A 24,472-nucleotide genomic window follows, 5' to 3' on the forward strand; every position below is an offset into this window, starting at 1 on the left:
TATCCAAATGACACGATTTAAACACAGCATGAAGGAGTTTGTCAGACAGTATTTATTTTGTAATATGGAGAGAATTCAAATCACAATGAAGCATAAACTAAAATACATATATTATCACCTAAAGGTCAATATATTTGGTGAGCGTCGAATAAAAGCACAAGAAATTTTTGTCCAAAAATCAACTTTCGCCAACCTGATTCGGATGTCTATCTGAATTCAGCAATCTCAAACACTCTAGCAGTTCCATCGACTGAAACAGATACCAAGAATTCTCCATTAGAAGATGCGTCAATCGACTGAATCGGACCTGCATGTCCGCAGAATATTTTTGCACAATCTCCTAAGAGACTATCCCATATCCGTACTTTCCCATCGACACAGCCTGTGGCAATATATCTAGAACCAGCTGGCCAAAGCAAGCAAGTGACCCCATCCTGCCAAACAGGACGAAGACAAGCACTTGTAACGACCACCCAAAGAAGAACCTAAGTACCAGTGCGATGATATGGTCCAAACATATAGGCGGTGATATTGATATGCAAGTAAATATATAGCTTGTTAAAGATAGATGGGATCAAGACTGGATGGACTAAATTTCACTGCTCGAAGCCATCTCAAAAAAAACCCACTCCAAATATAAACAATACCGAAAATCCACCCACTTAAACATTCATTTAGTAAAAGCATCACCACCAAGAAAAGGACTTTTTACCGAGACTTTCTTCTCTTTGAGAGTATCAACCTGAGAAGCCAACCTGCAACTACATGCTACACGATTCTGAAAAAAAATCACCCGAGGAACCCGAAACAACCAAATTGACCACCTTATTTGAGAGAGAATTCGAATTCACTTCGTAATTCTTAATTGCCTCCCATCAACACCCCGACTTTTGTACGCTCACAAGTCCAACTCCTCGAAATTACTTGACTTATGAGAAAATGAATCTTCTCACTTAAAAAATAGGCTAATGAATAATGATTCAAACTCACATGGTAAGGCGTCAGTAATGTTGTGGATTTTGGAGTACTGTCATCGCTAGTAATGTCATAGTATTTATAAGCATGAGGTGCATTAAATCGCTCAAGTGTCCTACGACTTTAAGCGCAAAGCGAAGCGCATGTTTTACAGAAATAAAGAGCAATAAACAAAATATTCTAAAATGTTGTATGGAATTTGAAGAAGATTCGAAGATGACAATAAAGAATATCAATAAAGTTGAAGATAGTGTTGAATACTATTTTCTTAAAAGATTTTTCCCCGCTCTTGGTGCTGACGAAAACCGACGATTTTCTCCCAAGATGTAACTCTCACTTGGGAAAATAGCACAATTTATCACAAGTTTCACAGCCAAAAATGATATCAACTACCTTTGTTTGAAAGAAGAAGACGTTCAACATGAATGCAGAATATGAATGTCAAAATCTGAATAGAATATTAAAAAAATTTATTTGATCTTCTATTTTAATATTGTTTTTCTGTGGGATATGTTTCACATATGAGTTGGCTCTTGGTTCAAAAGATCTTTAGGCAACATCAAAAGACACAAATTGGATGAAATGGTAGCGAAAACTAGTAGAAAGTTCACACTAGTTCGCGAAACAACATTAGGCGCCACTTTCTGAGCGCTTAAGCATCTCCTGCATGCCTACGCAAATGCCCAAACAGATGCACTAGCGCTGGCGCCCCAACGCCTCTCCTGCTGCTTGGGAAGTTCCCAGACAGCTTTTGGAGAGCGGGTATTTCCTCCCATACATCAATTTCAAATTTTTCTTGTCTTTTTTTGTTTAATTTTCATACACTATGCCTAGATTTTCAACAATACCCCACATTATTGAAATTAACGAATGAATGCACGTGATGTCGAAAGAGAGTTTGAAAGCTAGTGAATCAAGAAATGTAGTTTTTCGCTTTGAACCTTGCTTAGTAGAATATTATTAGATTTATTACATCACGAAGTGAACATGATGTTTCGATCTTCTCGGCAGTTTGTGTAAAACTAGAAAACGGTACCTACATGATAACTTCCCTCTCATTCTTTTTTGTTTTTCGATTGAGTCCGTTTTGGCCATGGAACACCTCTTGGATTTACACGTGTTTCGTTGAGGCGACCGGTCCTCACACTTACATATGTGATATTCTTTTAAGAGTATCCTACCATACTCCGGTTTTTCCAAGGAAACAAACCATTAAAAGTACATTAATTAACCTCATTACATTGGGATACTACAACACTTTTCGTCCTAGGAATAAAAAATTAATGATTCCCGAGTGTTAGCTCAAGTTCTTATAATTTAATTGTCTGCTAAAGTTCTCATAATTTAATTGTCTCATTGAACTAATATCTTGGAATCTTCAATCAACATGGTTGGGATATTGTTATAAAAACTTTATTTTGTAGATTTTAAGTTCATTCCTTTTAACAAACTATACACTTGATCTATATTCAACGTTTTCGTAAGCATATCCGTCAAGTTATCCTTTGATTTGACATAATCAATTGTGATAACTCCATTTGAGATCCACTGTCGCATGGTATTATGTGTTCGACGAATATGTCTAGACTTATCATTATACATACTATTATATTCTTTTGAAATTGTCGATTGACTGTCACAATGTATCATAATTGCATACACGGGTTGCGACCGACAAGAAATATCCTCCAGAAATTGTGAAGTCATCTTGTTTCTTCTACAGCTTTATCAAGTGCTATGAATTCATATTACAGTGGATCTAGCAATGCAAGTTTATTCAGATGACCTTCAGGAGATTGCGCCACCACCAATGTTAAAAACATACTCTAACGCGTATCTTATATGTTTATCATTTAAATTGCAACATTTTATTAATCTAGCACCGCGAGAAATTTATGATAGCGCAATCCATATTTTAATGTGTATCTTAGATATTTAAGTACTCTTGTCAAAGCCTTCTAATGAATCTCATTTGGATTACTCGTGAATCGACTCAACTTACTTATCGCACAAGAGATGTCCGGTCGAGTATAGTTCGTGATGTACATAAGGCTTCCAATAATTCTAGAGTATTCTAATTGGGAAATTAGTTCTCCATGATTATTACTCAATGGACACTCACGTACATAGGCGTCTTTACTGACTAACAATCATATGCATTAAACTTCTTCAAGGCAGATTCAACATAATGAAATTGAGATAGAACGATTGCCTATTAATTTCTAGATATTTTAATCTCAAGTATGACATTTGAGATGCCCAAATCCTTCATATCAAAATGTTTTGTTAACATTTTCTTTATAACATTTATTATGTCTTGATTACTTCCCATTATGAGCATATCATCGACATAGAAATAATATTATTACATAGGAATCTCGTTTGTCCCTAATGTAAACACATTTATCACACTGGTTAATCTTAAATCAATTTTACAACATAGTTTTGTCAAATTTATCATGTCATTGCTTTGACGCTTAGCCTAATGTCGATACACTTCCCTTTCATGGGTATCTTTCGGGTTGATCTATATAAGTCTCTTATTCCAATTCACAATTCAAGAATGTTGCATTGACATCCACTTGGTGTATCTCAAGGTTATGCAATGCTACAATTGCATGGGGACACAATTGGATATTATTATTTAGACTAGTGCATATGTGCCGAAAAAGTCAAATACCTTCGGTTTGTCTATATTTTTTTTTTTAATGTCCATTACAGGAAGTGGACTAGAAGTCCACTACTAATGAAAAGAAACTAAAACGTCTAACAATAGATGTAAGACCAATCTCGAAATAAGTCAGAAATCGAATAGCCCTCGAATTCTTTGTCTGATCGAATCCAGTTTGCTATGTTGATCTTGATTTTCTCCCAACAATCTTCTTCTGTTCCTTCGGTCTCTTGAAAGATTCTTCTATTTCTCTCTAGCCATATTGCCCAACATATTCCGTGTATCACCACTCTCCAAAAGATTTTTCCTTTTTTGCCAAGCAACTGTCCAAGGTTCGTAGCAAACAAGTCCTTTGATGTTTTCGGAGTAACCCAAACCAGTCTCAGTTCTTCCAAAGCCCTACCCCACAGTGCACTACTGAATTTGCAATGAACAAACAAATGATCTTGTGTTTCCGCATCCTTACGACACAACACACACCAGTTTGGAGAAAGAGCACAAGTAGGCCATTTTTTTGAATCACCTCCGATGTTGGTAATTTGCCTAGAATTGCCGTCCAAGAGAAGATTTGAATTTTTGTTGGAATAGGTGTCTTCCAAATGATATCGAAGAAACTGAATTGTAGTGCAGAATTATTAACGATGAAGAAAGATTTGAACATAGATTTGACTGAAAACTTCCCCGACGGATCCCCCTCCCATACCCGGAAATCATCAACCCCTTCCACCATTATTACCCTGTCCAAAATACCTAGAAGACAATTGATTGATCTCATCATCTCGAAGTGATCTACGAAAATGTAGATTCCATGATAGAGCAATTGACGAGTTATGAAAAGAGACAAAATAAGATATAGGTAAGTTACAACCCCGTGATATGAGATATAATGAAGGAAACATGTCCCGGAAAGATGATTCCCCCCACCAAATGTCCTCCCAAAATCTGATTTTAGTCCCCCCTTGAACCTCTAATCGCAAAAGTCGGTGATAAATCGGGTAAGATCTAGAGATGAATTTCCACGGACATCTGAACGTGACATTTTTCGCCAACCCCGCATCCCAACCGTTTTCTTGTAGTCCATACTTACTCCTAATTATTCTTCTCCACAACGTGTCATTTTCAACACTAAACCTCCACCACCATTTTCCCAATAAAGCAATATTTCTCAAACAAATGTTCCCTACACCTAACCCACCACGTTCTTTCGGTCTACAAACCTTTTTCCATCCAACATATGACAGTGTGTTTCGCCCTCATGTCCATCCCACAAAAAATCACGCATTGTTTTCTCCCACCCCGTTGCCACTCCTTTTGGTACTTTGAAAAGAGACAAGAAATAAATTGGCAAAGCATTTAGTACTGCAGCGATTAATGTTAATCTCCCTCCCTTGGACAAGAAAGCCTTTTTCCAAGTTGCCAATTTTCTGGTTATTTTAACCGTAATAGGTTCCCAAAAAGATGCTTTAAGTGGATTGCCCCCTAGAGGAACTCCCAAGTATTTTATCGGCCATTGTTCCCTACGACAACCAATCTTGTGTGCTACGTCGACCTCAAGTGCTTCATCTTGATTTAAACCCAATAAAGCACTCTTATCCCAATTGATCCTTAAACCTGACATGTCACAAAATAGCTTGACCACTTGCACCAAAACACTAATGTGTTCCTCAGTTTTAACAAAAAACAAGGTATCATCCGCAAACTGTATATGTGAGACTTCCACCTTTTCTCGTCCCACCTCAAGCCCACTGATTAAATGTCTCTTTTGCTTTATCGATCAAACTTCCCAACACATCCACTACCATATTGAAAAGAAAAGGTGATAAAGGATCTCCCTGTCTAATCCCCCTATATGCATTAAATTTCCCTCTCGGTCTCCCGTTGATCATGATGGAAAACGATACATTAGATACACAACCTCTCATCCAACCTCTCCACCTATCCCCAAAACCTTTTTTTCGTAATACGAAATCCAAAAAATTCCAGTCGACATTGTCATATGCTTTCTCAAAGTCAATTTTCAATACCCAACCATTTTTATTCGATTTTTTTCCTTCCTCCACCAATTCATTCGCAATCAAGCAACAATCCAAAATTTGTCTCGCCTCAATAAATGCATTTTGAGATTCCGATAATGTATGAGACAAAACCTTTTTCATTCTTGTAGCCAACACTTTTGCAATAATCTTATATAAACTCGTGATGAGACTAATGGGTCTAAAATCTTTTACCTTTAATGAATCATTTTTCTTTGGGATCAAACAAATATACGATTCATTAGTCAAACCATTTATGACTCCCCCTTCGTAAAATTCCACCAAAACATTCATCAAATCACCTTTGACAATATCCCAACAATCCTGATAAAGTGCCATAGTGTAACCATCGGGCCCTGGCGCTTTGCATCTATCACACTTGAACACAGCCTTCTTAACTTCTTCTTCCAAGAACGGTTTCACAAGCTCAAACCTCATGTCATCACCAATAGGTCTCCAATCCACTCCTTCAATCCCAAAGCTCCTCCCATCTCGTTTACTGTACAATTGCTGGAAGTAATCAACAATTGTTTTAACAATTTGATCCTCATCATCTACCACCGAACCATCATCAATTTCCAGTTTAATAATCATTGCCTTGCTTTTTCTGTGATTAAGTAAAGAGTGGAAGAATTTTGTATTTTGATCTCCTTCTTTGAACCATTTTGTTTTCGCTTTTTGAAATAACATTCTTTGTCGTCTACACATCAACTCTTCCAACTCACATTTTATTTCTTTTTTTTCAGCCGCCCCTGCTGCATTTTCCCTCCCTTCACTTTCCATTTCGTCCAATCTTACAATTCTGTTTTTTAATTATGCCTCCCTCGTCTCAACCTTCCCAAACTCTTCCTCATTCCATAATTTAATGTCATTCTTAATGAACCTCAATTTTTTCATGAATTTACAACCCTCCCACCCTTGAAGTTGTGATCTATTCCACCAACCTGAAAATATATTCTTAAAATTTTTATGTTGCAGCCACATGTTCTCAAATCTGAAAGGACAAGGCCCCCATTTACATTTCTGTGTGTCCAACACGATTGGGAAATGGTCTGATGTAATGCGAGGCAACACCGATTGCCTGTGATGCGGAAATAACTCCACCCATCCTCCCAAAAACAAAAATATGTCTAATCTGCTACAGATTGGGGTTGTTCTTAAATTTGACCATGTAAATTTCGCATTAAGTAATGGTGGATCGTACAATTCCAATTCTTGTATCAACTTATCAAAACAAGCCATACTTGTTGTGTTTGAATGACTATTTATTTTCTCAGACAAGTTCCTAACAACATTAAAATCCTCGCCTAAACACCACCTATCCCCACACAAGACTCTCAAACCAGCCAATTCATCCCAAAACTTATTTCGCAATCTAGCTGTGCAAGGCCCATAAACTGCAGTAAACCACCAGCTGTCTTGTTCGTTGACATTTTCAATACGAACAGAAACGGTAAATTCCCCAATCATATTCTCCTTGATGGACACCACTCTTGGATCCCACATGACCAATATGCCCCCTGATCTACCGATAGATGGTAAAAAAACCCATTCAACAAACCTTGATTTCCACACTGAGGCTATAAAGCTTCTGTCGACCACTTCCTTTTTTGTTTCTTGTAGAAGTACTAAGTCAGGTTTCTCCTTCCGTAGCATTTCGTGAATGAAACCCCTCCTGGATGATGTTCCTCCTCCTCTAATATTCCAAGAAATGATCTTCATAAAAACACCTTATCACCCCTTGCACTCTGTTCTTTCTTTTTCAACACATCCCCCAATTCAACCGTATGTACTCCCATCATCTCCATACATCCGTTACCACTATCATAATCAGATGATATCCTCTTCCCTTCACAATCCGAATTTTGTTCGTGAATCTTGATCCCAGACTTACCCGACTTATCACCAAACACTGTATCACCCCCAAGATGAGAAACCCTCCCCTCCCCAGATTTTTGATGATCGAAAAGTTTAGGAAAAGATAAAGATGGAATGGAAGAGTGATTAAGTGAATGAAGATTTTTTCTGAGTACCTTATCCGAAGGTGAAACAAAGAGAGTACCTAAGTCCTCCAATCCCAAGCTTGTGTGTGTCGTCTCGTCCGAGCTTGCGGAAATATGAGTATCCATGTCGCTGTAATCAGTATCTTCTTGAGAGTCAATAGCATTGTTCTCGTTAAAATCTCTGTCCTCCCCGGTTCGTCTATATCATTTAGCCAACAATCTAGTATTGTATGTTTCGACTATTCCATCAACTTTATAATTTCTTTGAGGACCCATTTGCATCCAACGATTTGGTACCTGGTGGAAGATCCACCAACTCCCAAATGTCATTTTGTATAGTGAAATCCATTTCAGTATTGATGGCTTCTTTCCAATATGGCGCTTAAGGACTAAACAATGCGTCTTGTAAAGTTTTTGGTCCTAAATCTGGACCAAATAACTTCAGGTTCTAGCTTTTTTACTTCGTATAGGTTCCTCTTGTTGTGCAGAACATTCACTCACCATTTCTAAAGCTATTTTTCGTTAACTTTCTCCATTTCTTTCTTTACAATGAAATATATTTTCAAATAACACAGAATTCTTACTCAATTTTTATGCCTTCATTCATTTCAGAATTTGCAAATTTGTTCACTTAATCTATACGCACTTTTACTATGTGCATATCCAATGAACACAGAATTCTTACTCAACTTTTATGCCTTCATTCATATCAGAATTTGCAAATTTGTGCACTAAATTTATACGCACTTCTACTATGTGCATATCCAATAAATAAGCAGTTGACCGTCTTTGGTTCAATTTTAACTTGTTTTGGCTTTGATATTTCAAACTTAGCCAAACACTCTCACACTTTCAGGTAGTTGTAGGAAGGTTTATGACATTTCCACAATTTATATAACGTTTTATCATTTTCTTGTGAGGAATCTTGTTTAATATGTGGTAAGCCGATAACATAGCTTCCTCCCACAAGTTTTGAGGTAAGCCCAAACTTATCAACATGATGTTCATCATTTATTTCGCAGTTAGATTTTTCTTTTCGGCAATCCCTTTTGATTGATGCAAGTATGGAGCAATTTGATATATAATACCCAAAGACGACAAAACTCATCAAATGGTGACCCATATTCTTCTCATCTATCACTGCAAATACTTTTTATAAGCTTACCAGTTGATTTTCAACTGCAGTTTTGTATTTTTTGATCGCTTCAAGTGTTTTATCTTTACTTCTCAAAAGATATACATAACAGTACTTTGTACATGATACTTGTAAGGCCCGAGAATTTTATCCTATTAATCTGAAATGATTTGGGGATAATTGATATGATTTTAGACGGAAAGGATCGGACCGGGAAAGACGAGATAATGCATGAAAATGTGCAAGGAACAGTAGCCCTCGCGCATATGCGCGGCACAGATGCGCGCATATGCGCGACGTGGGCAGAGGATCTCGCGCATATGCGCGAAGTGAGTCGCGCATATACGCGAGCCTGTACAAGCGAAAGATCCTTCGCGAGGACAGAACACCTCGCGCATATGCGCGAGAAGGGGCGCGCATATGCGCGAGGCAAGTATTTGGGGTGATTGCCGAGACAGTAAGTCTCGCGCATATGCGCGAGACATGACACGCATATGCGCGAGCAGGTGTATTCAGGAATGCCGAGTCCAGAGAGTTGGGCGCATATGCGCGATTGTCGCGCATATGCGCCAGCAGTTGGGAAGACACGCGCCGAGACTTAAGGTCTCGCGCATATGTGCCAAACGTGTTACTCGAGGTAGTAAGCCACTTGCCTTGCTGCATGCGTGGTATATATATATATATATATATAAACATGCATATTTCTTCAGAAGAGAGGAAAAGGAAACGAAGGAATCGAGAAAATTTTTAGTAAGGTTGTAGAAAATCCTTACGCCTTTTGTGAGCAATCCGTCTATCTGATTTTGAATCCGACTTCAGTACTGTGTTCCTATCGACGTAGGCTACAACTGGACGTAAGTTTTGCTACATTTTGATATGATTTGAAATTATGGTAGTGTCAGAATCTGATATGATTCTTATATGATGTTCTTGTCATGTTAGACATCGTATAATCGAAACCGGACTGAAGAATAAATACCATATGGAATTGTTATGATTTTCGGGGTTGTTTTGGAATCGATTTGATATCAGAATTGAATTATTACCGATTATGAGATGTTAGAATTGATATCTGACTGAGACGATATTACTGGATATATTGAGACTATGACGTTATATTGTTGAAACAGAATTTGATTGAATTCTGATTATATCCAGTGTTGTTTGAGTGGTGTATTGATACCGTACCCTCGATATTGTTATTGTCAGACTGAGTATTGACAGGCTTTGAGTTCGAGACTTCGACAGAGTCAGAGTATCAGAAAGAAAGGTATAAATTAATGTTGAGTTGGGATTGCACAACTCGAGTGAAGTTTGACTCGAGTTTCCCTAAATCACATACTTAGTTTATTGCATTGATATTTGTAATTGATGAGATTGATGTTTGTAGTCTATTGATTTATAGCCACTGCATGTATTGACTACTGATTGTTTAGTCATTGGCTGATTCGCCTAGTCACCGGCTGATTCGTCTGGTTATTGGCTGATTCGTCTAGTTATCGACTGATTCGTCTAAATTTTGGCTGATTCGCTTAATCACTGGCTGATTCGTCTAGTTATTGGTTGATTCGCTTAATTCTTGACTGATTCGTCAATTCTGCGGCTGTTTCGCCCAGACACTGGATATATGAATTATATCGATGCCGTTTAGGGTTGATTCATTCCTATCGACTGAGATTCGATATAATTATCAATATCCAGACATTGGGATCCCTAGGTTAGAGTTGAGTCGAGTCTGAGACGACGCGTTGTTTGAGTCGAGTCTGTGATGACTAGTTGATTTATAGTTTTGATATCATACATGTTTGTTGATTGGCTGCATGTGAATGATATTTGTTATATGCTTTTGTATACGTTTTTATATGATTGCATGTTTACATTGTTTATACTGGGATTTATTCTCACCGGAGTTATCCGGCTGTTGTCTTGTTTTGTATGTGTGCATGACAACAGGTGGGACAGGTTCAGGGTTGAGAAGATGAAGAGATTGTGATTAGAGTGGAGGCTCCGGACTTGGATTAGAGATAGGGTTAGACACATGATATTAGCTGTTAAACCTTAGTTGAATAAATGTATGTGGTACAGGACTTGTACTTTTATACTGAGATGTATATACGTTTTATTTCACCACGTTCCGCATTTAAAAAAAAAAATTTAGACCTTGTTTTATAATTGATTAATTAGTCCAAATGATGATTAAGAACATGATTAGCGTCCGTGTCCCCACAATACTTATTCCCTGCTCTTTGTGCAAAATCACCAATATCAGTGTGAATTAGCTTTAGAAGAGTTGTACATCTTTCAATAGAATGTAAAGACGTTTTGGTCATTTTTTTTTTAACACGTATCTTGCATTTATGTACTTGATCAATATTATAATTAGTCAATAAATCTAAATTCAATAAATGTCACATGCTCTAAACGAACATGTCATAAATCAAAACAATCAAGCAACGAAATAAAATTGTTAATTTTATTATCAATTTCGCCATGAACCGTTGTTACATTTAAATTGAAGAGACTCTCATCAAGATACGTCTTCCCAACAAGATGATCATTCTTTGTCAATACAAATTTGTTAAACTCAATACAAGCCTAAACCCATGTTTCACCAACGACAACCAAGACACCAAATTCTTCCTTATTTCAGGAACATGAAGCACATCAACAAGAGTCACTTAAATGTGGAGAACATCTCTTTGTCGGAGCATATGTGTCGGGTAGCACCCGTATCAACCCACCATTCATTTGGGTTGTCCACCATGTTTGTTGTAAAAACAATTGCAGTTAAATCAAGTTCAGAAAAATCAAAAAGTACCGACCTTTGTTGAATCATGTTTGCTTGTTCATTATCTTTCTTTAGGCGTTTGAAGCATTTTGCCATGTGGTTCGGTTTCCCGCAGTTGTAGTATTTCCTTTGAAAATTTTCAGAATCTTTTGTTGTTCTTCACCGATGATTTTTATTTTCTTGTCTTTATTGTTGGATTCCAAAACGTTTACTTTTGTAGCTATCTTATTTGTTTTGACCTCCGTATCACAGTTTTTTTCTTCGATCATCAGTCTCACAATCAAATCTTGAGTCTCATTTCCTTCCTCTTGTGCTTCAAGTAATTTTTGAAATCTTTCCACAAAAGAAAGAATTTCTCGATCAAAGCAGCAACTTGAAATAACACGCTTAGATTCATCCATTTCGCCTGAATCTCGTGCAATAGCACTTGTATTTCTTGCACTTGACTCACCACGGATTTGGAGTCTACCATTTTGAAATCCAATAACCTCTAACTATGAATTTTTTTAAGGTCTGCATCTTCCGCCTTGTACTTCTTTACAAGCAAGTTCCGTAGATCTTTTGTGGTTCTGACTTGATAATATACATTGTATAATGCAGATCCATTTAGAATGTAGTTTTTGCATAGGAAGTCACTTTGATTCCATGCATCCACTGCAGCCCTCTCCTGCGAGGATCAACTTCACCTTTGGGTATGGGGGATGATCTTCTTTCAGAAACCTTTCCAGTCTCAGAGTTCTTAGATAGAACAACGTTTTTGTTGTCATCTTTTGAAGTGCAAACCATTGAACTTTTCCGATGTTTCTCCTTGTGCCAATAAAGTATTACTTGTTGATGAGGAAGTCATCTTCAAAATTTTCAAAAAATCTTCCGAAGATTGTTGGTATGGAATTTGAAGAAGATTTGAAGATGACAATGAAGAAGAACAGTAAATTTGAGGCTAGTGTTGAATATTATTTCATTAAGAATATATTGTCTCACTCTTGGTGTTGACGGAAACCGACAATCTTTTCCCAAAATACAATAACTTTAACTTATGAAAATAACACAATTTATCATACAATTCCACAAGCATAAATGATATAAATTCTTTGTTTGAAGGAAGAAGAAGACGCTCGATATGAATGCAAAATATGAATGTCAAAATATGAATATAATATTAAAAAATGATATTTGATATCCTATTTTAATGTTGTTTTTTTGTAGGGAAATGTTTCAATATATGAGGTGTCTCTTGATTCAAAGATCTTAAGACAACACCAAAAGACATCATTTGGATGAAATGGTAGCAGAAAAAATCGTAGAAAGTCCACAATAGTTCACAAAACAGCATTGCAGACGCCTAGGCGCCACTTTCCGAGCGCCTCCACCAGCGCTGAGGCACCTCCTTTTGGGTGCCCCAACGCCCTCTCTACTGCCTGGAATATCCAGGCAGCTCTTGGGACACCCCAGCGCCTCTCCTGATGCTTGGGAAGTTCTCAGGTAACTTTTGGAGCGCGGGTTGGGGCACTCTCTACTGCTTGGAATTTCCAGGCAGCTCTTGGGACACCCCAGCGCCTCTCCTGATGCTTTGAAAGTTCTCAGGTAACTTTTGGAGCGCGGGTTTTTCCTCCTGTGCTTACATTTCGAGTTTTATTTGTCATCTTTGCTTAATTTCAATTCATTAAGTCTAAATTTCCAACATAATATAAATAAATAAAAACAATTTTTTTAAAAATACAAACTTGAGATATCCATAACTGAAATCATCTTCATTTTCCAAATATCAAATATTAAAATGCGAGGCCAAAGCGCAGAGGCGACGCGCCATAAAGGTAATGTGATGTTAGGGTTTCCTCTGCTCTTTTTGTTTAATAAACAGAAGAGAAATGACATTCTTCTCAGTCAGTTTTTTTTTTAAAAAAAGTTATTTTCTCTCAGTGGCGCAAAAAGTGCATAGAAGCTTGCACTTTTGACAACTATGGCCTTTAAGAATTGAAACTTCTTAAGCTATTTGGATTTTAAGCCCAAACTACATCCTCCATCCTCCAATGTTGATGTTTCTCTCTCCCACAACCAACTAAAAATAATTAAGAAAATCTCATGAAAAGAAAGGAATTCAACAAACCTCATGCTCACATGTGCACCTAGGTGATGAATGTCGTAGATCCCAGATCACAAGCTTTCTATCCATGCCTCCTGTCGCAACCATTGAATAAGCTCCCCGAGAGCTTCAAGTAAATTTATGCCAAAAAGTTTTTAAGGAATCATTTCTGGTGAAAGAAATTTAAAACATATACATTCTGCCACACAAAACATCACATAACAAAATTCACAAATGCCCAGTACAGTTTAATTAAGTTAGATATAAGTATCTATTTCTATTTCTTCTAATTATACAGGATGAAGAGGACAAAATAGCAAATCACACCTCACTTCGAATGCCGCACACTCGATTGATTCAGAATGAGCACTTAAAGAACTTACCACCTGATGATTTGGAAATTGCAAGATCAATCAATAAAATAAGCCAAAAACTGCCAATTGTTAGCACTGGAACAACTCCATAGCATAATGGTAGCATTGAAAATTGAAATGAAACAAAACAAAGCAAAATCACCTTCCCAGTTGATATGTTGACAAGATGAACTGAACCATCGGTTGAACCCGTGAGGACAAGACTAGAGTCAGAGTTGATCGTCAAGCATGTGAGTCCTTCAGTGTGATAAGGATGACCTTCACAATACAATATACATTAATCAGTATTACCAACAAATACTGAGGCCAAAACACATCCAAGGACAAAACTAATAAACATAACAACGCAATGCAATGATAGAGGAGCATGACATTTAGACTTTTGTATTGCAGGGATGTGATTAGCTGTAATTTCTAATACTAATCATCATTGTTGGAGCACAAAGTTTAGCCGGATAGAGTGAGAAGTACGTAGAGTGGCAGGCAAGCTCGAAATATAAGGAAATCTAAATTCTCCCAATGTAGGTGTGGGATCACCCATTCTTCTCAAATCCTCTAGCCACGGTGCTCATTGTGAGTTAGCATCATTATTGAAGCAAAATTATGCATCGTCCTCTACCAGCTTAATTTTATTCTCCATTATATTTCTTTTAGCATTTACGAACAAAAGGTATGATGTGATAAAAGTTGGAACTCACAAAAGGTCGTTTGGTAGCTGCTTTAACATAAAAATCAGTCGCATGTGCGTAAAAGCCACCTCTCTTATTTTTACTAGTAAAAAGACAAAAAACTGCAGTGATTAATTTTGACATGGCTTTGCATAAACAAATTTTTTTTGGCAATTGACACTTCAATGTTAGTTTCAGTGCTCTATGATACATTATTTGTACAAGAGAGAGACTACAGCAGAAATAGAGTGCCATTATAATCAGAATTCTTATGTATAGTACTTTTGGAATATTCAAGAATGAGTTATGTCAAGTTGAAAAACCTATGTCAAGTTGAAAAACCTCATCCTCACTGATCAATCCAAGCAAACTAAGATTTTGCTTCAAGCTAAAACAAAATGATTTCAATGTGATGCACAGATCCTTTTGCAATATTACACATCAAGGAAGAATAAAATCGTGACTATAACATGCATGAAGCTCAATCAATGTGTAACCAGCATAAAACATAATAATAGAAATATATGCACAGAAAAACTCCACGTCATACCTCTGACGACATGGATGATTTCACCTGTTTTAGGGTTCCATATTCTCATAGTTGCATCGTCAGAACCGCTACATATTATTTTACCTTCAGAAAGTTAAGAGTCGGTTATAAATAATGATTCTGCAAGAATAATAATCACCAAAAGAAAACACTCAAAATTTCCTCTAAAGATCAGTACCATCAGGAGTAAAATCACCGCAGGTTACACTACTCCCATGACCGGTAAAAATGTTCAGATAAGCAGCTTTGTCAGCATTCCACATCCAGACAGAAGAATCATCAGAACCAGCTAAGATCAGATGTCCTTTTGGATGCCACCTGACCCACTGCAATTTCCAGTTTAGACAACAGAAACCAGGATATAATTCACAAGCATAAGTATTAGTATCACCTCAATGTTCCCTGTAGGACCTTCAAGTGTGCATTTTAAGTCTCCGCTAGCTGTGTCCCATATTTTGACAACTCCATCCAAGCCTCCAGATGCAAGCAAATGTCCATCCACACTGAAAGCCAAACTAGATACAGAATCCTGGTGACCTGCACAAGGACGTTTGGGAATCTCAAAAATCAAAGAGAAGTAATTACGATGGCATCAACTGATAGGTGTCATGATAACCGATGAACTCATATGTACAGCAAAAAAAGTTGAGAAGGAAAGGCGTCAAATTTAGTTTCTTACTATACGTGAATTTTTTTAGAGAAAAACACATCTTGTGAACTAAAACTAGAACTCTATTCTTTTATCGTCAACATGCTAGCATTGATGGGTTGAGCTAAAAGATGTAGTAAGATTGATGCTACAGAGGATGTTTACATTCTCGATTCTAAGTTTTATAACTTCTTCACTAATGAAGTTGTTGCATTCATATTACAAGAAACGGTAATCTTACTCATGTTTTTCCATTCAATGTTCTGTTTATCATAAGCCTTCATCAGACTCCAAATTGCAAACAAAGGATTTTTTAGTGATAAACTGCAAATCCTTGAAATTCAAAAGAAGTCATTTGTTAGATTGTTTGACACCCCAAACAACTTTAGAAAGATAACATGAACCAAGAAATGATGAAGAATACTTTGTTATGAACCCAGACGCATTGGGTTCAGTCAATCTAGTTCAGTGGGCCCAATTACTAATGACAACGAAAGGCCCAAGTCCAAGATTATAGACGTGTATGTTAGGAAGGGGAAGGGAAAAACACGTGAGGGGAGGATATAAAATATGAGAGGAGTTGCTACCATTCTGCTAGGGAGAGTGAGCTTATTCAGAACAATTATACTATGGGTTTCATATTTCAGTTTAACACAATATTGCGTTTCTTCAGGATTGATCTTCCTTCTATATTTTAATTGCATATTATTGTTTTGTGGCATAAACTTGGTCCGACCTACCAGATCCGAGGAACGGCGGAATACGATGACCAACACACGATCAGAAACTAAGATGGATATCACGGAAAAAATCTGTTAGTGGTTGCAGGAAAACATGGTGCACGTGCAAGGCAGACTGGACAAGATAGATAAGTCTTGGAGAACTTTTTTTTTTTTTATAGGAAACGATAGTATGTGGAGAACTTATTAGACTTGAAAAAGTTGATGGAGCAGTTGATCAAGGGTCAAAATGGAGCAGTTGTAATTAACACATGGGGATTATGAGAGATTTTTTGTGGGATGGAGCAGATGGGGATCACCACGGTCACGGGGTGGCTTGGGATCAAGTTTGTAGACCAAATGAGCTATGGGGTTTGTGTATTGGTAATAATTGTATGAGAAACAAAGCTTTACTAGGGAAATGTTGGTTGAGATTTTCTACTGTATGAGATTTGTTATGGAAAAAAAGATTGTGGTCATTAAATAGGGGACACAGAATAACTGATCGGACACGGGTATTGCAAGAAGTGTCACCTTCAGAAGTCCAGGGAAGTTTACATCCAGAATCTAACTGGTTTTTCTTCCGTCGGTGAAAGTGGTGGTCAAGAGAGGACATGAGATTAGGTTTTGTGAAGATAGATGGTGGCGGAATTCCTCTTTCAGGATCTTTACCCGTCTTTCATTTCAGATTTCAACAATCCATGATCATCATATTTCTTATTTTGCACAATTCAATTCTTCGTCCAACCCTTCTACTCTCTCTTAGAATTTTTATTTTCGACGGGATCTCAAGGATAAGGAGCCAATTGAGTTAGGTTCTTTGATCGAGACTTTTGAGGAAGTCAGATTGATCGAGGTGTAAAGAGTTTGGGATTTTTCAAGGAAGTTTAAAGTGAAATCTTTCTTCGAGTCATTTTTTCAAATTATAGTAATCTAGTTATACTTCTTTTTCTCTTTATCAAACAATTTGGAAAGCGCCTATTCAATCCAAGGTGCAAGTATTCTCGGGATTGCAGTGCTTGGAAAATTACCATTGCGATATTGCAAAAAAAAATTCAGTTGTTCTATTTGTCCAAATTGGTGTGGATTATGTCGGCAAGAGGTGTAGACTCAGGACCATTTAAACATCCATTGTCTTTTTTCACGTAGTCTTTGGTTTAAAGCTTTGGCAGAGTTCGGCTTGATTTGGGTATCTCCAAGATCAACTCCAGATTTATTCAATGCGGATCTCGGACAGGGATTTGGGAAGGAGGGGCAGAATTTTTGGGAATTTGGTGGTTCACTGTTTGAGCAGGTCCGTGTGGATGGAGATGAATAGGAAGATCTTTGAAGATCAAGAGATTCAATTGATGAGTGCTAGGATAAGATTAAATTCAGGGTTTCATGCTGGAGCTCGAGAATTGTAGAGTTCAAATCGTTCTTGATCTCAGTTTGTGTGGGAATTGGGGTCCAGTATTATGTTACTCTATTTTGACTATGGATCTCATTTCGTTTAATGTGGACCTCTGGTTCGCTTTCTGTAACTACTTCTATTAATCAATATAATATTGTTTCTTATAAAAAAATAAAAATGATCACATACGTGTACGTTGTACATTGGTTTCGATGGATGAAGGTGAGGTCTCTTAAATGAATTGGGATACATTTGCTGAGGAGCTAATTAAGCGATACAGTGGGTAAGATGCAAATCCATTTGAGTTGATGGCTTCGTTGAAGCAATCGATTGATGCCTACATCGAACACTTTGAGATGTTGGTTGCACATTGGAGATTTTCAGCAGGATTAGTGTTGGGTTTATTTTATGAGTGGATTGAGGGAAGAAATACGCCAGAAGATGATCGTACATAGCCTCCGAACGATCAAGCGATGATGTTAGCGTGGGGATTGGATATAGAGTTGCATGGGAAGGTGATGGAACGGGGTATAAACAAAGCAAGGTTGGAATTAAATTTTAAATAGAAAGTCGTCACAAATGTGGGGGTTGGGTCATAGCAAAATTTACCTACAATCAAATGTTAGTGCGAAAAGAAGTGAGTCCAGGGGAGCAAGCGATTTGTAAACCATTTACACTGATATCCTACGGTGGAAGGTCGGAGTTAACCCAGACGAAGGTGATGGGGGAGACAGGAGCGGTGAAGTGGCTAGGGTTCCAAATAAAAAGAATCGAGATATTAGAATTGTCTCTCACCGAGACTTTTACCACAGGCGGGAGAAGGGATTATGCTTTGAATGCGGGGAACCATATCATCCGATGCGCCAACGAAAGTCTCAAATCACAATTTTAACGGAGGACGAAGAAGGAGGCGAGTGAGAACCGGTGAAAGTGGATGATGAAATAAAGTAGGCGGTAAACATAGCCAAAGAGTTGGTGGCAACCGAATATGACACCCTAGAGCTGCCGGAGTATCTTGTTAGTGGCATTAATCAACCGCAAACCTTGAAGGTGGGGGCGAGGGTGGCTAGTCATGAGGTAGTGGCGATGGTTGATAGTGGTGCAAGCCACAATTTTGTGTCGAAAAGCTTGTCAGTCGAGTTAGGACAGATGATTGATGAGAGTGTGTGTTTTGGGGTAAGTCTTGGGGATGGGTGTCACATATCGTGTCAGGAGTGTGCAAGGAGTTGAAGGTGGATTTGGGCCAATGTCAAATTCAGATTGAGGGTTATTTGTTGGAGCTAGGCGGAATTGATCTCATTTTAGCGGTTGATTGGCTTCGTACTTAGGGAGACATATTAATGAATTGGGCAAAAATGCATATGAAATTTAGTTGGAATGAGCCGAACTGTGATCTTACCGAGGGATCCATCCCTTAGCAAGTCAACGGTATCTCTCAAGTCAATTGCTAAAGCGAGTAAGGTGGAATTTCGTGGGGCTATTTTGTTGAAGTGGAATAACAGTGAAGAGAAGTCAAAAGTAATAAAAATGAACCATGATGAGGCAATGAAAAGAATTCTTGTCAAATACGAGGGAATATTTCCAGAACCTCGTTAATTACTCCCAAGTAGGAGACAAGATCATGCTATAATTATCAGAGAAGGATGTGGCCTGGTGTCGGTAAGGCCATATCGCTACGCCAACCATCAGAAAGATGAGATTGAACGTATCGTACAAGAAATGCTCAAATCCGATGTGATACAGGCCAACAATAGCCCATACTCAAGCCTTGTTATACTAGTTAAAAAGAAATATGGTAGTTGGCTTTTTGTGTAGAGTACGAGCGTTGAATGACGTTACAGTTTTAGATAAGTATCCAATTTCCGGTGGTCAACGAGTTATTTGATGAGTTGCAGGAGGCTACACATTTTACCAAGTTGGATTTTAAATCGGGATATCACCAAATTCGAGTCCAAGCCAATGAAATACATAAAACAACGTTCAGGACGCATGAAGGTCACTGCCAGTTCTTGGTCATGCCTTTTGGGCTAAAACGTCCCTGCCACTTTTCAAGCGACAATGAATGGGGTATTTCGCCTTTATTTTTGGAAATTTGTTCAAGTTCTTTTACGATATTCTGATTTATGGTAAGGTTTGGGAGGAACATGTGATGCATGTGGAAATGGTGTTGGAAATATTGCAGATTAACAGGCTGCTCTTGAATAAGAAAAACTGCCAGTTTGGATTGGGCCAGGTTGAATATTTGGTACATATTATTACAGCTCAGGGTGTGGAAGTAGATCCAATAAAATTTGAAAGTGTGGTCCATTGGCCGCAGCCACAAAACACAAAAGGGTTGAGGGGGTTCCTTGGGTTGATAGGGTGTTATAGAGAATTTATTAAGGACTTTGGCAAGATAGCCCTCCTTTAACAGAACAACTGAAGAATAATAATTTTGCTTGGAATGTTTAGGCCCAAGAGGCGTTTGAGGTGTTAAAGCGAGCTCTTAGCAGTTAGCACTGCACTAGTTCTGGAAATGCCCGACTTCGGCAAAGAATTTGTGGTAGAATGTGACGCATCAGGGGTGGGCTTAGGGCAGTGTTATCCCAAGATGGTAGGCCTATTGCTTATTATAGTAAGGAACTGGCCGACCGAGCGTTAGCCAAGTCTACTTATGTAAGGGAGTTAATGGCAGTGGTGTTAGCAGTCCAACATTGGCGACATTACCTTTTGGGACGTAAGTTTCTGGTGATAACTGACCACAAGCCCTTAAGGAATTTGTTGCAACAATGAATATCCACTCCGGACCAGCAACATTGGTTGGCAAATTACTTGGTTATGAATTTGAGATAAAACACAAGGCGGGGACAGATAAGGGGACGGCTAATACGTTATCACAAAGGGAGAAAACTGGAGGATTGAATGCATTAACAAAAGCTGAGTGGATGGAAATAGACGAAATCAGTGAGGCTGTGTATAATGATCCAGAGCTGCGAAAAGTCAGACAAAAACTGGATATGACTTATGGCAAGATCAATCGTTACTCTTTAGTCAATGGGTGTTTTCTGTATAAAGGAAGGTTGGTAGTTCCTCGGGCATCGCCATGGATCTCAAAGTTGATTGAATTTCATGCTACTCCAGCGAGGGGACACTCGGGAGCTCTTAGGACATATAAAAGGCTTGCAAGCGGGAATGTAGAGAGATGTGTTTAAGTTTGTGGCTGAGTGTGTAGCGTGTCAAAAACAAAAGTACGAAGCTGCCGCACCAGCGGGATTGCTGCAGCCATTTGCTATTCCAGCAGCAGTTTGGGAACATTTGGCTATGGAGTTTATTACCTGGCTGCCAAAGTCGAAAGGTTGTGATGTTATCTTAGCGGTGATCGATATATTGTCCAAATATGGGCACTTCCTTCTACTTAAACACCCTTACACAGCCAGTTCAGTGGCTGAAACCTTTACAAGAAATGTGGTTAAATTGCATGGAATTCCTAAGAAGATCATAAATGATAGAGATAATGTGTTTATGAGTTTTTGCTGGTCTGAACTTTTTAGGCTGCAGGGTACCCGACTAAAAATGAGTGCAGCACACCACCTGAAACGGATGGCCAAAGTGAAGCCTTGAACAAGTGTGTCGAGACATATTTCCGTTGTTTCTGTTATAAGCAACCTAAAAATTGGGCCCAGTGGCTACATTGGGCCGAGTACTGGTTACAACACCTTCTATCAAACTTCTGGGGGGATGTCACCTTTTGAGGTGGTGTATTGGCAAAAAACCGCCTACCTTAATCTGGGGAAACAGTGGTGTCAGTGGTCTCGCAAACCTTGTTGGATAGAGATGAACTTTTGAGCGAACTCGAGTAAATCTTGAGCGGGCTCAACTGCAGATGATTAAGTATGCTAACAAAAGTCGCAACGAGGTTCATTTCCAATAGGGGGGATATGGTGTATTTAAAGTTGCGGCCACACCCCAAAACTCAGTTTGTACAAGGGTATTTCAGAATCTTGCAGCCAAGTACTATGGATCTTTCAAAGTTTTAAAGAAAGTGGGGAAGATTACTTATAGGGTACAGTTGCCCGAGAGGTCTATGGTGCACCCAGTATTTCATGTATCATGTTTGAAATGAGCAGCGTGCAAAACTATGCTGAGACAAAATTGCCTAGTGAATTGGATGCTGATTTATTTTTACTTTTGAACCAGATTTCATTTTGGCAGGGCGCATTAAACAGATAAAAGGGAATCCACGTAAACAGTTGCTTGTGTGTTGGAAAAGAACAAAGGAAGATGCTACTTGGGACAACACGGAAGATTTTGCAGCCCAGTTTCCGGATTTTCACCTTTAGGACAAGGCGATTTTGAAGAGGCAAGACGTGTTATGAACCCAGACCCATTGGGTCCAGTCATTCCAGATTCAGAATGAAAGGCCCAAGCCCAAGATTATAAACGTGTATGTTAGGAAGGGGAAGGGGAAAACAGGTGAAGGGAGGAAATAAAATATGAAAGGGACCGCATAGAGAAGGCATTCAGTTATATTTCTTGTTGAGTCAGTTACTGCCATTCTGCAAGGGAGAGATTGTACAGAGCAATTATACTCTGGGTCACATATTTCAGTTTAATACATATTACGTTTCTTTGTGATTGATCTTCCTTCTATATTATAATTGCATATTACTGTTCTGAGGCATAACATTATTTTACTTTCTTCATTTCAGAAACTCTCGATTTCTTACCTTCTAATGCGGAAGTCCAGTCTCCTTGATTGATTTTCCAGAAAAATCCTTTATCATCACCGCCACCAGTTGCAACCAATGTAGGATCTGTTGGACTGCATGCAACGACGTATAATTCACCTAGAGCAAGAGAACAATCATTTAAGCTTTCTTAGAAGTATTAATACAAAGAAACTAACATATTGCATTGGCTTCATTAACCGAAATGGTATTCAAAACGAGAAAACAAAATGCATCTGCATGACAAGTAAATATGTAGAACTAATAAAAGAAATATGGAACATAATTGGTAAACAGGAAAAGGCATGGTGCACCTGTATGGCCAGTAAATATGTGTATTGAATCATCAACAATATCTGCAACCAGAATTTCACAAACGGGTAAGGTACAAAATAATAGAAATATTTTTGAGATATAAACTCATTTATGAAAAAACCTCTATAACTGTAACAAAGAGTGGTCTCGTGCCTTCACATTATTTACCAGAAATATTTAAAGTTAAGTGGTTTTACCAAATGATTTTATAGTCCCACTAGAAATTTCTACAGTTTTTTTATAATTTCGAGTGTTTGAAACTGATTATCATTGAATTGACATCGTAAGTAGGAAAGACACAGTTCTTCAATATTTCTAATTCTAATTCCACCTAATGTTCTCATTCATTCACTCAATAAATTAAAAAACAAGTTCACGTTAACAGATAACTAAAATCTTGCATGCATTTTGCGAACAAATCAAGGTAAACATTAGCAACCAAAGTTACACACCAGAACCTTCTTCTCCATCAGAGCCTCCTCCATCATCGGCATCTGGAAGTTCTGAAATCGCAAGAAATCAAATTACACACAAAATAACGTACAAATTTAGGAACAATCACATGATGGCATGATGAACAGGTGATACTGTACTAAAAAAAAAAAAGATGCCCTCAAAGAAAAGGCAACATATGATAATTTAAAAAAATGTCTATTCAACATCCACAGTTTGTATATGAAAATTATTCACCCACTTAAAAAATAAACCTTTTTTAAAAAAATAATTTAAAACCAAAGGAATTTTTAACACCCATACCTAAAAATTTCGTCAGAACATGAAAATATTAGAACAGCCATCAGTTGGTAAAAAGTCAATCGCGACAGGAAATTTTCACAGCATACCTTCTTCATCAACATCATACTCGTTGATGATATCGCTTTCATCAATAAAAACCTCTTCTCCCTGATCTTCATCGTGGACTGGAGACGGTGAATTCATTTCTCTGGAAAAGAGATCGAATAAAAATAATTAAACGATATAAAATTGATTATAAGACGGATAATTCCACACGAAAATCTGAATTTTGATGTTCCAAGCGATGGATATAGTGTAAGAAGGCAGGGAAATGGTCGGCCGGTGGAGTGATCGGTCGTTGAGGGTTTTTGCTGGATGGGTTTTAGGATTGATCCTTTTTGGGAATAATTAATTAATTAAATATAATACGGTTTGGTTTGTGTATTTTACTAATTTTTAAAATTAATTATTTTTATTTCTTATTTCTTAAATACGAACATGGTAAATGAGTGTGATTTTTGGAGGAAGAAAAAAAAATTTTGTGAGACGGTCTCACAAATTTTTTTCTGTGAGATAAGTCAACTCTACCGATATTCACAATAAAAAATAATACTCTTAGCATAAAATGTAATATTTTTTTATAGATGACCCAAATAAGAGATCTGTCTCACAAAA

The 24,472-nt window shown here is 37.8% G+C and overlaps 1 protein-coding gene across 2 annotated transcripts; it reads right to left on the minus strand.

Annotated features, from left to right (window-relative positions):
* LOC142545662 (uncharacterized) lies at positions 1 to 24,199 on the minus strand. 2 transcript variants are annotated; one of them, XM_075652994.1, is made up of 11 exons: positions 23,905 to 24,199; positions 23,521 to 23,565; positions 23,062 to 23,103; positions 22,748 to 22,867; positions 15,672 to 15,817; positions 15,459 to 15,606; positions 15,281 to 15,364; positions 14,205 to 14,320; positions 14,016 to 14,074; positions 13,713 to 13,815; positions 1 to 434 (listed from the first exon to the last, which is right to left on the minus strand). In XM_075652994.1, exons 1-11 carry the CDS (start codon positions 23,999 to 24,001, stop codon positions 207 to 209), a joined length of 1,188 nt encoding a protein of 395 aa, XP_075509109.1. In that variant the 5' UTR covers positions 24,002 to 24,199; the 3' UTR covers positions 1 to 206. The 2 variants fall into 2 exon arrangements, with proteins under 2 accessions (XP_075509109.1, XP_075509102.1); XM_075652987.1 differs by having other exon boundaries at positions 23,515 to 23,565; positions 23,905 to 24,198.
* Positions 24,200 to 24,472: the final 273 nt, after the last annotated feature.

Source organism: Primulina tabacum, chromosome 1 (genome assembly GCF_025594145.1).
Source record: "Primulina tabacum isolate GXHZ01 chromosome 1, ASM2559414v2, whole genome shotgun sequence".
Classification (NCBI taxonomy): Eukaryota; Viridiplantae; Streptophyta; class Magnoliopsida; order Lamiales; family Gesneriaceae; genus Primulina; species Primulina tabacum.

Coding starts and splice junctions, on each gene's coding strand:
- LOC142545662 (XM_075652987.1), bottom strand. CDS start 24,001: ATGAATTCACCGTCTCCAGTCCACGATGAAGATCAGGGAGAAGAGGTT. Junction 23,566..23,904: donor GTATGATGTTGATGAAGAAG/GTATGCTGTGAA, acceptor TTGCGATTTCAG/AACTTCCAGATGCCGATGAT. Junction 435..13,712: donor GGTGCACATGTGAGCATGAG/GTTTGTTGAATT, acceptor CCTGTTTGGCAG/GATGGGGTCACTTGCTTGCT.